Source organism: Apaloderma vittatum, unplaced genomic scaffold (genome assembly GCF_000703405.1).
Source record: "Apaloderma vittatum isolate BGI_N311 unplaced genomic scaffold, ASM70340v1 scaffold16056, whole genome shotgun sequence".
Lineage (NCBI taxonomy): Eukaryota > Metazoa > Chordata > Aves > Trogoniformes > Trogonidae > Apaloderma > Apaloderma vittatum.
In genome coordinates this window covers 1-13,231 of record NW_009720172.1, presented here as the reverse complement: position 1 = coordinate 13,231, position 13,231 = coordinate 1, and the positions used below count along the sequence as shown (strand labels likewise).

At 37.3% G+C, this 13,231-nt stretch overlaps 1 protein-coding gene across 1 annotated transcript; it reads right to left on the bottom strand.

Annotated features, from left to right (window-relative positions):
• Window positions 1-7,912: 7,912 nt before the first annotated feature.
• On the bottom strand, window positions 7,913-13,080 carry KBTBD3 (kelch repeat and BTB (POZ) domain containing 3). The gene is made up of 3 exons (XM_009870929.1): window positions 13,056-13,080; window positions 11,741-11,993; window positions 7,913-9,779 (listed from the first exon to the last, which is right to left on the bottom strand). The coding sequence occupies exons 2-3, from the start codon at window positions 11,962-11,964 to the stop codon at window positions 8,159-8,161; spliced, it is 1,845 nt and encodes a 614-aa protein (XP_009869231.1). The 5' UTR covers window positions 11,965-11,993; window positions 13,056-13,080; the 3' UTR covers window positions 7,913-8,158.
• Between the last annotated feature and the right edge of the window lie 151 nt (window positions 13,081-13,231).

Genomic DNA, 13,231 nt, shown 5'->3' with positions numbered 1-13,231 from the left:
TGTGCTGGGGATTTTGTGGCTGAAATAGTATTTGTGAGGACACGGTACTAAATAAATTTAAAAAACAAACCCCCAGACCACTGTCTTTTGGAAAGTGCTGCTTATGTTTAACGTGATGAACGTACACACAAAATACTTAATGAAATAAAGGATGGAAGATGTTAACAGAGTGTGGGAATACGGCCGTGAGAGCAGAATGAGTTGAGGTCAAGAGCTGGTGTATAGAAAAGATAATTTGTAACTGAAGGGGGAACAGAACAGTTGGTTCAAGGCAAAGCCTTATGGCCAGCAGGGAACTGCAGCCAGTTCTCACCAGATAATCTGCCAGGCAATGGAGGTCACCGAAAGACAGGAGAGGAAGAGGAGTGATGAAGTAAACGACCACCAGAGGCATCGGACTGTTAGGTACCATAGACAGAAATGTGAAAAATGGGCCTCGGGCAGGAACGCAAGGAAAGACCATCAACTGTGGCTGGCACCCTAGAGGAGGCAGTTGTTGCCCTTGGCAGTCCAGGACTATCAACTCTGTCTTCAAGGTCAATCAGCTGTGGCTCTTCCCTGGAGGAATGCAGAGATTAGCAGACTCCAGTCAAGAAGGACTCCACAAAGAAGAGAGATAGGCTAAAGATAAGCCTTTCTACAGAAAGTTTGCAAAAAGACACCTCTCCATCAGCCACAAGGGATCACCAGAAGACCACTGAAGACCTCCAGGGAAGCCTTTCAGAGATCCAGGCCACACGCATAATAACTATGTATATATCATAATTAGTTCCTGGAAATAGAATTAATTTTTTTTTTTTCCAGGAAAACTAATGCCTGTGTATGTGACAGATGGATATAAGCTTGGATGGGTAACGTTATGCAGACACGTTATGCAAGGTAGGTGGAATTATCCCCCCATGCATCCGGCCACAGTAAAGAAATGCCTGCTTTCTAATACTAAAATTGAGTGTTACAGAATTCTTCATTGACCAGATTTTGGTAACATGACGCCCACCAAGACAGGCCAAAATAAGAAGAATTAACAGTAGACTGTGATAAAGAGAGTAGAATGGAAAGTGAAATGAGTATGTAAATAGTTCTTAGAATAGGAGGAGTACTAATAATTATTTAATGGAAATGTAGTAAATATATATGTAGTGAATGCACAGAACCAGAGCAAAGACAAAGCCAGGGGTGAGTACATGCTGTGGAAATATCCCTGTGTGTCTCCCAATGCCACAATAAAGAATACCTGCTTAATAGTCTCATTGGCTATTGAATTTGAATTCTTGATTCTTTGAATTACTTATGTGGACCTCTCTATTCTTGGGCTCTCCTTTATTTGTCCCCTCAGCCACATGTGAAGTGTCTGGCACTTGCTCTTTGTGTTACATCCTGTTACCTTGGTAAAGTAACCTTTGTGCAGCCCCAAGGTGCTGCTTGCAGGTAAATAATTCAATTTTTTTTTTTTTTTCTGAGGTTTACTACTTCTATTCTGCCTAACTTGATGCATGCATATATATTTTGCATATTTACTAACAATTACTTACTCAATCTGTTCAAAACCAAGTTCTGGGCTGCATTGAGTATTTTGAATTAATTTGGGCATTTTCCCTGGATGGATAGGTTATCCGATGAATATACCTTCTAGTGATCATAATTATGATGAAACTACAAATCTCCTTTAAAATTTTATTTTCAGCCAACAATTCTGGCAGTGAACTCCCTGAAAGTATTTGTAGAAGATAAACATGGAAAGACCATGAATTTATCAGCTTACTTAGAGGTGATAATAGTTTTGCTGCCATGCTTACCCATTGTGTACTGAATATCATAAAAAAATTAAAAAGGAAAGAGTAAGGAGTAGGGTAGTAAGACATTTCTGGAAATATATCCTACAGGGATATTTCTTACTAAGGCCTATGTATGAACTAGACTTTAATTTACGTTATCACCAGTATTTTGACAGTTCTCAGAAATAAGGTGCAAGTGTGCCCTCAAGGTCTTGCAAGCTAGTTCAAACTAGATTCAGGTGCAAGTAGGTGGAAAAATGATAAAGAGTGAAAGTCATTAATGGTCAACCTCTGCCAGTCTGCAAAAATAATTAGTGCTAATTATACCTCATTGAGCATCTTTTTTTTTTTTTCAATTTGAAGCACAAAAACATTAAATGTGGTTAGTGTCCATTAGAATAATTCAAACTAGGAAGTACGTGGTTCCCTGGAGTAGCTGTGCACATAACTCTAAATAGCTCTACTTTCTCCGTGTTGTTACCCCACTATTGCAGAGGCTGTCGATCACAGGAGAAAAATCTTGGTATATACCAACCTCCTTCAACAAAAATCCTCAAAACTCCTTCATTCATGTGAACTGTCTTGAATTTATGTGTAATTTATGTGTGCTTTATTTATTAAATCCAGGCTCTTCTTCCTCGCTCTGATAACAATGAGACAAGCCTCACCATACCACCGATAGAAACTGTGCAAGTCCATGATGAATTCCCTGGATCTGTAGAACTATACATATGCGATTTTCTTCTGATTGTACAGGAGTTACACAATTACAGCTCTGAAACTTGGTCTGTAAATCCCTTCATTGTTCAGTAGAAGCTTTTAACATTTTGAAGGCTCTTGGAACACTTATATGCATTCTCCCCAGTTCAAGAGAGACAGAGACCTACTGGAGAGAGTCCAATGGAGAGCTACGAGGGTGATTAAGGGACTTGAACATCTCTCCTATGAAGAGAGACTGAGAGAACTGGGGCTATTTAGCCTTGAAAGGAGATGGCTGAGAGGGGACCTTATTAATGTATATAAATATCTGAGGGGTGGGTGTCAAGAGGAAGGAGACAATCTCTTCAGTGGTGCCCAGCAATAGAACAAGAATTAACAGGTTTAAGTTAGAACATAGGAAGTTCCACCTCAACATGAGGAGAACCTTCTTTACTGTGAGGGTGACAGAGCACTGGCACAGGCTGCCCAGAGAGATTGTGGAGTCTCCTATTCTGGAGACTTTCAAAACCCACCTGGATGTGTTCCTGTGTGGCTGCCCTAGGGGATCCTGCTCTGGCAGGGGGGTTGGACTAGATGGTCTCTAGAGGTCCCTTCCAACCCCAAACATTCTATGATTCTATGATCTCAAGATGGCTTTTGCTAGCTGTGGGGCCAGGGCCTTGGAGTGTTGAAAGGTTAGTTTTTATTGCTGTAACTGTTTTATGTATACAGAGGATTGAAGATCAAAGAATTTTAGGTTCTGGAAGAATTACATCCAGCTCATGGGCCCCCAGCTCAAGGACACGGATCTGTTAAAGAGAGTCCAGAGGAGGGCCATAAAGAGAGCTGGAGTACCTCTCCTACAAGGACGGGCTGAGAGAGTTGGGGTTGCTCAGCCTGAGAAGAGAAGGCACGGGGAGACCTTATGGCAGCATTCCAGTACCTGAAGGGGGGGGGAGGGCTACAAGAAGGCTGGGGAGGGACTTTTTGAGAGGGCATGGGGTGACAGGACAAGGCGCGATGGTTTTAAACTAGAGCAGGGTAGATTTAGATTGGACATCAGGAAGAAATTCTTTACTATGAAGGTGGTGAGACACTGAAATAACTTGCTTAGGGCAAGTGTGGATGTCTCATCCCTGGAAGCAAACTGGTAAAGTGGGAGGTGTCCCTGCTCGTGGCAGGGGGTTGGAACTAGATGATCTTTAAGGTCCCTTCCAACTCTATGAATTCTCTATGAATTCACTCCACGAATGCTAGAAGATACAGTGCTCTCTTGTTTTGTATTAATGCCATTTCTACACCCTTTGCATACCATTTTTAGCCTAAGTAGCTTATATCTCCTTTTATTTAAAGCCACTTCTTAGTGTGGAAGCCCATTTCAGTCAAAATAAATACATAATCATTTGCAATACTTAAACTGTAAAAAACACTCCTATATATCAATCTGAGGTAGATGGATCCAATAAAAAAGATACTGATTTAAATAAGTACTTGACAACTGGTAAACTTACAACTTTTCAGCAGACTAAATCATATTTAGCATGGGTGCAGCAAATTGATACACAAAGAAGATACAAATAAGAGATCCAAGGATAATTTAAACCCTCTCACTGCAGTTTTCATGAATGCCAACTGCATTCTTGGTTATAATCTAACATTCAAAATGTTCTGCAGTTGAAAAAAAGAAAGGAAAAAAACAGTCGTTAACTTCATTAGAAATATTGTATTTTTAAACTAATTGAAAAAAAAAAATCAGACCTGAGGATTCAGTTTCTCAGTGCTTTTATTTCATATAAGAATGAACATCTTGTCAAACAGGTAGTATCATACTTTCCACATATCAGCAGAGCCCAGGCAGCAGCAAAATGTTACTGATCTCTATGCTTTATTGGATCTTAGAAGGGAAAAAAGGTAAACAGAGCATAATGTTCAGCTATAAATAGTCCTGGTTTCAGCCTGTTTTAATTAAAATAGATCTCGTGCTGCCTCCTTTTGGTCACCTTCAAACATCTAAAATTAAACTTACGTTACAAACGGCAGACAGCACATTCTGTTACCTTACATACTGCAGACTACTAATCAAAGGTGGTGTACAGCTTTCATCATGGAGTAATACCAGAAATAAATTACACCCAGTAAATCTACTCCATTTCGTGACTATAATGAATTTTTAACAGCAGTGGACTGATTTACTACAAATATATTTAGTATATAGAAAATAAATTCATTAGTACATAAATAATAATCATGTCTGTGCAAACATAACCAACATAAACACCTGAATAATTGACATTTAACAACTAAACCAGTATGATAACATTACCAAAGTGCCATAATGTTTTGATAGCATTCTTCAAAAATTAAGATTATCCAATATAATCATACTGTGGATATTAAAATTCCACATACAGTATATATTATCTTTGTGTATACTATACTGGTCATGCTTATGAAGTGTTGTGTGACATATAATAGAATACTATTAGAAGTATTTTGGTTACATTGTTTAAGTGCAAATAGTAATCATAACTTTACATGCAATTTGTATGTTTTAAACATCTTACTATTTTTCAGTGAGAACATATGTAATCAGTCTAGCCAGTGAATATTTTTAGAGGAAGGTACTTTTCATACAAAGCTTTGAGGAGTCAGAAAAAACATCAAAAAAACTTGCTTCACACTAATTTTGTGACTTTTTAAAAATTGCATAATACCTGCGCAGACTGAAAAATCTATTGATTCAAACCTACAGCAGTTGGTCATGCAAGTAATCTGTATTCTTCTGCGTAGTGTAGTTGATTTTGCTGAGATTTCTAACATCATTAGCGATTAATCACAGGATTTGGAACACAGGCCCTTAATTTTATCATCAAGCCTTGTACTTAACTACAACTTCGTAAGACAGCTTCTTCTGCGCTCAGTTCTGCCATCAAATTTAACTCTGCATGTGGAATTGTAGCAAATGACTTTTTTTCCTCTGTGAGAGCTGTAATACAGGCTTACCTACATAACTGAAGAAAATTAGTATTATTTCACAGTAACTTTTCAGTAAGCAGTGGTATAAAGTGACACTACTACGTTATTTCCTAATCACTGAGTAAGAGTGCTCAACTCCATTTGAAATCCACGGATGATTTGTCAAACTGGGAACTGACATTAGTTCCTGTGCAAATGTAGCATAGAATATTAAAGAATCATGTCTAGTTTTCCAAATTAAGCTTAATTCAGTTTTCATATATATATATATAGAGAGAGAGAGAGAGAGTCACGTAGCACATACATCACTGCTCTGCCTGATGTCATATGACAGAAGCTTATACATATGGCAAGCAGTTGGATGGAAGACTGCCAAAAAAAATTTGCTCTGAGAAAAAACTTGGAGGAAAGAGCATCACTTGAACTACGGACTGACTGACATGCTGCTTATGTGTCCCAGCAATCTGGTCATGACAGTGGCAATAAAAACCTCTTCCAATTCTCTAGTCTCTTCGAACTTGCATAGCTATTTATACCCATGTACTATGGGCATAATACGTTACTCTTCTCATTGCATAAACTGCATACTCCTCTTACTCAGCTATAAAACAACACAAAAACACAAGTAAAGGAGAACTGGGCCCTGGATTCTGATGAAGTGACAAGCTGCAATAATTGAGGGTTAACATAGTCTCTGTGCTACACTGAGTAGCTTCACTAATGCTAAAAATGTCCTCCTATAAGTCTATTTTTCTCCTACTATTTCAGTAAGCAGTAATAGTATTCTCCACCTCTCATAAACTATCCAACAGATTTGTTTTGTTGTGTTCCCATAATAAATTTCAGTATGGTGATTGCAAAGTTTACATAGCTAAGTGTAGTTATGATTTGGATACTTGCTACGAAATGAGTAAAATAAATGTGAAAGTTGACTTAAATACTATAACAAGAAGCTATTTACTTCTACAGAACTGACATGCATCTTAACACAAATAAATTATGAGTGGGAGGGTTCCACTTTATTAATGTTCTCCAAATATGCATAGTTTTCATCTACATCCTTAAGAAAATATTTGTGATTAATGTTATCTAAATTTTTAAAGGTATAACAAATTACAGTCCATCACAGAACTGGAACGTTCTATTGTTTACTGTTTAAATCAGAATATGCTGCTAGGCAATATTAAGCTTTAAGCATGAATATTGAGCTTGAGTTTTGCAAAAAGTACATGCAGTAGTGGTGATGTGATAACAAACTTACCATGTCTCAAGCCATATCAAAGATGTTCTAGGTGCCTTGCTAAATTTTGTTCATTTTGAAACTGCTTGGAAATGATGTATATTTAGAACAATTCTGTCTAGCACGAGACAACTTCACTGCTTAAATGATACTTACATGGAACATACCGGCTCCCAATATCTAATTCAAATAGCTGATAAGGACGAAAATGCTCCGTCTGTGGAAGATTACAAATGAATTTATGAACCGTAGCTAATTTCAGTGTCCTTCTGTGAGACACAGGTCCCCCTTTGTATGCAGGAGATCAAATTTACTTCACAGTGTATACCTAGACTAATATTAAAAGACCATTACAATTTTAACATTATAATAGATGACTACTTATAGTTTATCAAGCAATACATTGTATAGTGTTTACCATGTAATATTTTAACACTTAAAATTACCATGAAGTACAAGATAAACTGTTTTCATTAATTTAAACCACTATAGAAATCAGAAAAAGTTTTTTTCCCCCCCTTAGAAATACTGTTTACTTTGAGATTAAATATGGGGATTTATTTTTGTAACTTTGTATTTGATGTATGACAAGATACAAACTTTTCCCATAGTTAACCGAAGCAACAACTAAAATTTATTTTGCAGCTTGCTTCTTTTAAGCAGCTTAGTGGCTGCTTAGTAGGTACCACTGGAGACTTCAGAGATGGAAGACTTCTGGTAGAAAACACCCTGAAGTGTTTTTTCTTTAGTTAACTGCGTGACTGAAGCAAAGACCCCACATGAATCATCCTGTAGAAATCTTCCCCACTCTGCAGAGTAATCAAACTTTATCTTACCACCGGTAGTGGGATGAAAACAGAAACTACAGCTACTACTAAGGCACAAGGATGAAGAAAAACTGGTAAAAGTGAAGAGCTGAAGTAAGATGACAGGAATTATCAGTCTCTTCAAGTTAGATACCTGGTTTTAATGCTGTGAAGGTCACTTTGGCTCTTGCCCTTGCTAAGGTTATTCTAATAAGATGAGGTTGACAATGAATTCTTACAGGTTTATGAATATAAAAAAATAACTAACACTAATGTAGATTTTTAAACTTCAGTTACATAGGGAAAAATGTATCACAGTCAGTTTCTCAGCGATTTGTCTACTGGGACAACTGAGTATTACAGGAACAATGGCACATATTACACAATTAATTCCTCATGATTATGTTTTTTGAAAAGTAGTATCACTTTGCAAATTATTTATAATTACAGAGAAGACCTGCATATAAAATTAACTAAGTAACACTTTCTATAGGACTAGCATGAATGACAATTTAATGGACTCTTCTGAAAGCAATTCTATAGCATACAATTTAGACTGAAGATTTAAACAAAACAGTATGTGGTTTTCCATTTGTAAATTAATACCTAAAAATCTGTTCTAAAACTTGTGCATTTCAAGAGATTCTTTTGACTCGGGAGTTTCAAAATTCTCCAGAGCAAATTGTCAGTACAGATGACCAGGGGTCTCTATATTTATTAAACTGAATGACCTGACAGTAAAACTCAGTTAAGGCTCTTGGCATTGGTGAAACTTCTTCCCACTCAGACCTACTACTGTGATAGACTTGAACTTCATCTGTGATTTCTTCTGGAGCGTAATCACCACCTAATATATAAATTTTGTCTTCTGTCCCAACTGCCCCTGCATTGAAGCCAGCACATTCAAAAGATCCCTCCCCTTTCCAAACACAGGTTTCTGGGCAAAAACTGTAGACCTTGTAGGTGGAGAGGTCACATATGTACAATGTACAGTTCACTGGAACGGCTTTGATCAGAGTTGCATGGAAAAACTGCCCAAATTCTGCTACAAGCTCGGACCACTGATCAGTCATGGCATTATACTTAAAGAAACAGTCAAGAGAAGGATTAAAGGCATCAGTAATCTCTACTTCTGAGCCAAGGACATAAATTATATTCTGACATGCACTTGCTTCTGGGTAGTAGATACCTCTTGGTAACTGGCTTACAGATTTCCAGTCTTTGGAAAGAGGATTATAGGATTCTACATCCAAAAGACTTCGTGTTTCTTGAGCTCCTCTGGTCTTTCCACCTATTACAAACAGCTGATTTAAGGTTACAACAGATGTGTGCATTGTCCTTGGTTTTTTCATAGCTGACACTATGGAGAATTCATTGCTGACTGGACAGTAGCACCAGGTTTGGTCAGTGGCATCATGGAATGGTTCAGCAATATGGAGTCTGACAGTCCTGTAACAATTCCCTTTGCATCCTCCAGTTATAAATATCTTTTCTCCGTAACTAGATAAACTTGACCCTGGAAGATCAATCATGTGAGTATGGGGTAGTTCTTTCCATTTATCTGTTTTGATGTTGTAGCAGAATGTGTGTCTGTTTTCTCCATCTTCATCGGTTTTATGAACAAATATATATTTCTCTGTTGTTGAAGGGCGTGCATCTGGAAACAGTCCACTAAAGTTTTGCACACTTTTAACTGCATCATTGATTATTACTGAGCAATTAGCACTCTTAAGTAAACATTCTTCAGAATGTAGAATGTCCTGCAAAGTCTTTTCAGGTAACTGGTGTAGTCTCACTTTTTTAATCAAATTAGGCAGATATTTCTGTCGTGTTTCTAAGCTGTGTTTGGTCCATTGAAGGACAGCTTTCAACACTGATTCTTCCTCAGGGACATTTAGTTCATCAGCCTCGAGACATTTTTGTAGTATTTCAAAATTCATCTCCAAAAAATCGCTTGATCTGAGCAGCAATGAAAAGTGGTTCTGTACAAAATCTAGCGCTTGATCAAACAAGCGTACAGAACCGTAACTTTCTGATAGAGAAAGCAGCTGTAAGCAATTCACAAGATCAATACTTTTTATTAGAAAGTCACTGCAAGCTTTGGAAAGGAGTGAAACTTGAAGAAATGACGACAGTTGGAAGAGCATTTCCACATTATCATTTGTTATCTCTGTTTTTCCTGTGTAAGCATAATCAAGAAAAGCTTTCACTGCCTTGGATGACAGATTACTAATAGTAACATTGCCATCATCTCGTTCTTTCATATTAACTTCAAACATGGCTCTGTGAATAAAATACAGAACATATACACACAAATTAAAAATCTAGCAAACAGCAGAGAATACTGATGTGAGAGGAAGGAGAAAATGAGGGGTATATAATAAAGGTGGGCAGGCTGTATGTGGAGGTTCTTCTAAGAACAATGCATTTGCTTTATATGGTTGAAGGAAAAAGGAGTGGTGATAAAAACATATTTGAAGTGATGGCTCATAAAAATGACAGCAGCACACTTTTTTCACAGAATGATGGAAGTCTGGCAGCTCTCAATGTGAGAGAACATGTAAAATTGTTCGGGGCAGCATCAGTCTCAACAGCTAGAGAAAGAAAGGATGATTTCAAAAACACATAGTAGGAAAGCCCCACGATTTAAGTCACACGTTGTAGATGAATAAAGAAAATTAAGTCAAAAAAGGCCTTCCAAACTGTAGGCTGAGCAATTGGCAGGATGGATGATGGGTGCATTCCTCAGGAATAAAAGTAGGTGAGGGGTAAAAGGAGAAAAAAGCGTGAGAAAACCTAATTCTTGCTTTAGAGTTTACAGACAGATGTATGGGCACAGCTAAAAAAATGAGGTTTTGACACAGGGTTGCATGTCACGATGAAACTTGTGCAGACAGTAGATTCTGACTGAATACGAAGACAATGGTTGAAATCGCAGAACAAACTATTGATTAGATTTGTGCAAATTTTATTACACCTTTGACTGCTTCATTACTAAGTATGTATTTCACACAATCTAACATGGCAAGATAAAATAATTACAGTTTTTCAAGTGCTGGCAACAGAACAGTGCTGCAACATCACTTGCCCTATCCTCACCATGTGCTTAAGTTCTAAAAAATTACCCCAGAAGATACTTCATTCCCTTCTGCCAGAGCATCTCTGTGCTCTCAAGCAGGAAACACTTCAAGCAGTAAACACTTGAGACACAAATAGTTCTGTGTGTCAGAATAGTTCTGTGCTACAGTGGAGAAACAACTTATTTCATCTGCATTTCTTCTTTTTCCCGCAGTCCCTGTCTAGCCTATACTCTCTGTCATATATGGCAGACTCCCACAGACCATGGGATGCTCCAGGTCAGATGAAAATAACACTTCTGACCTATGTATGGGCAACTGAATCAAGGTCACTAACTCATTTCCAAGAGCCCATTTTTTCATTGTTAGAGCATCTTAGCTTTGTGGTTTAGTAAAGAGTGCGTTTGGAAACAGACTTTCAGCGTTTGCAAATTTGAGCCTTACTTATACAAAGGTTAGCAAGATTCTTCATAAATGAATATCCTCGATGTGTATGATCTGTCTCTCCCTTAGGAATGCATAGCTTAAAGCATCAGTAGGAAGATTAGAGATCCATTTCATGCTGAAAGGCTTTAGAAAAAATACATCTGTTTAAATACTCTACTATACTGACAGCTCATCTTCGATGAACAAAATCCAGCCTCATTCCAAAACCATATACAATTGATCCACAACTGCTCAGTGCAAAATGAATTTGTAATCAATCTGTTATGTTTCACAATATAAACATGGCAAAGTACATAGACTGCTGCGCCACACAAAGTCAAAAAATACCCTTGCAGGTGTTTAAGCACAGATACAGGCAACAGGTATGTGTTGAAGATACACAGCTTGTGTCAATTCTACCTAACAGCAGAACCAAGCACTTACACTTTGACATTTTTATGTCAGTGTATAGACTGCTGGCTGAATCTCAGATTCACAGAGTCCTCATGTCACTTTGGAAATACAGAGGTATCTGGGGTATGGTGAAGCATGTAACACTGTAGTTCGTGTTGGTTCTTTTTTTTTTTCCTTAATACGACATTTGAAAGTTTTGGTCAAAACTCTGCAGATGTATATAAATTGTGCCGATTTATTTTTTAGTTTTTGTAATTGTATTCCTTCCCTCCCTCCAAGAGAACTTAGAATCTGTTTCCTGCAAACTCATGCCAAAATTAGGTTTACCTGAAAAAATCACTGCATGCTGCCAGTACGCAACGATGACAAGGAATTATTTCATCATTCACAAGAATTTTAAAGTCGAAAAATATATTTTGTTCTCTGAACTTTTGTAGTACTTTTAGAATTTGTTGTCCATGACCTTCAGCCACTAAGCAATTGATTTTACTTTCAGGAACAGAAATTCCATTGCAAATAGGTCTGCTAATGTAATCCCGTTGATTTGCCATGGTTTCTTCAGTCTATTCCTGAAACTGAAATGGAAAAATAAGTAATTGATTCCACAGTTTTACTATTAAAATAAATAAATAAAATCAATATACCATAAAACAAAAAAATTTCCAGCATTGAATTTGCTTTGTAAGTTCTAGGCACAGTTATAAATTTGTGTTATAAGCGACTTCTACATTGAATTTAATTTGATAATAATACTTCTACTTTGCAAAATACATACACGTAGCATACTTTGACAAGTAAAATATCTGACACATATCAAAGAGTAACTCTACAAATAGTACTCACCTGTAGGCATTTTTTCAACAAAGCATACCAAGGAGTGTGTTAAAATTTTTAATGGTCGTTTAAGAGAAGAATACTCCTATGCTTACCTTCAAAAAACCCTTAACTCTTATAATTTCATTTAAAATGAAGATGCAAAAGAAAACTTTGTTACATGCTTGTAGATTCCAAAAGGCTCATCTGTGCACTATAAAGCCTCAAACTCAAAGCAGACCAAGGGTCTTTCTACAGCTTACAAGTGGCTACTTTTTAAGTGGATTCCCATTAGGCACTCAGGTCTGAAATAACAGAATACAAACAAACAAACATCAGCAGCCTGACCTAATCACAGGATTGACTCTACTGATTCCTTGCTAAAACTTTTCCCCCAAATATTGCTTACTTGTTTAAAATATTTTGCAAGACAAACCTACACTCAATATTGAGCCTTATTTTAGGCAGAAAGACAGCAGTTCTGGCCCGTGTAGAAGCAACACTTTCTCACCTTAACAAGGAGGTGTGAGGCCTGAACAAAAACCAAACCAAAACAAAAAACAAATCCAAACCAACCAAACAAAAAAACCCGAAAACAAACACAAACCATTAAAAATTCTAAGAAATATCTGAAATAATGTAGTTTTCAGTAATTTTGCATTGTTTATATGTGGTCAATATAGAATGGTTAAAGAAAAAATATTTCTAAGGGCAAGCAATGGAAAGGTGGGCCATGAATTTTCAAAGCAAGCCTGAATTTTTAGCCATAGCCTAACTTCAGAACCGCAGGGTAAACAAAATTATTACCTTATGATGACTTACAGATGGCCTGTAATTGAGGGCACACGGGAATCCAGTCCTGACAACCATTACAGTTCTTAGCTGAACAAAGAGCAAGCAAAGAAAAGGCTTTTGTTTGGCTTTAGCGGCCAGAATCAAACTGGGGAGGTGATGCTGGACTTCGCATCTGGGGTGGGAACAACCGCCTCCTCTTTTCTCGTCAAC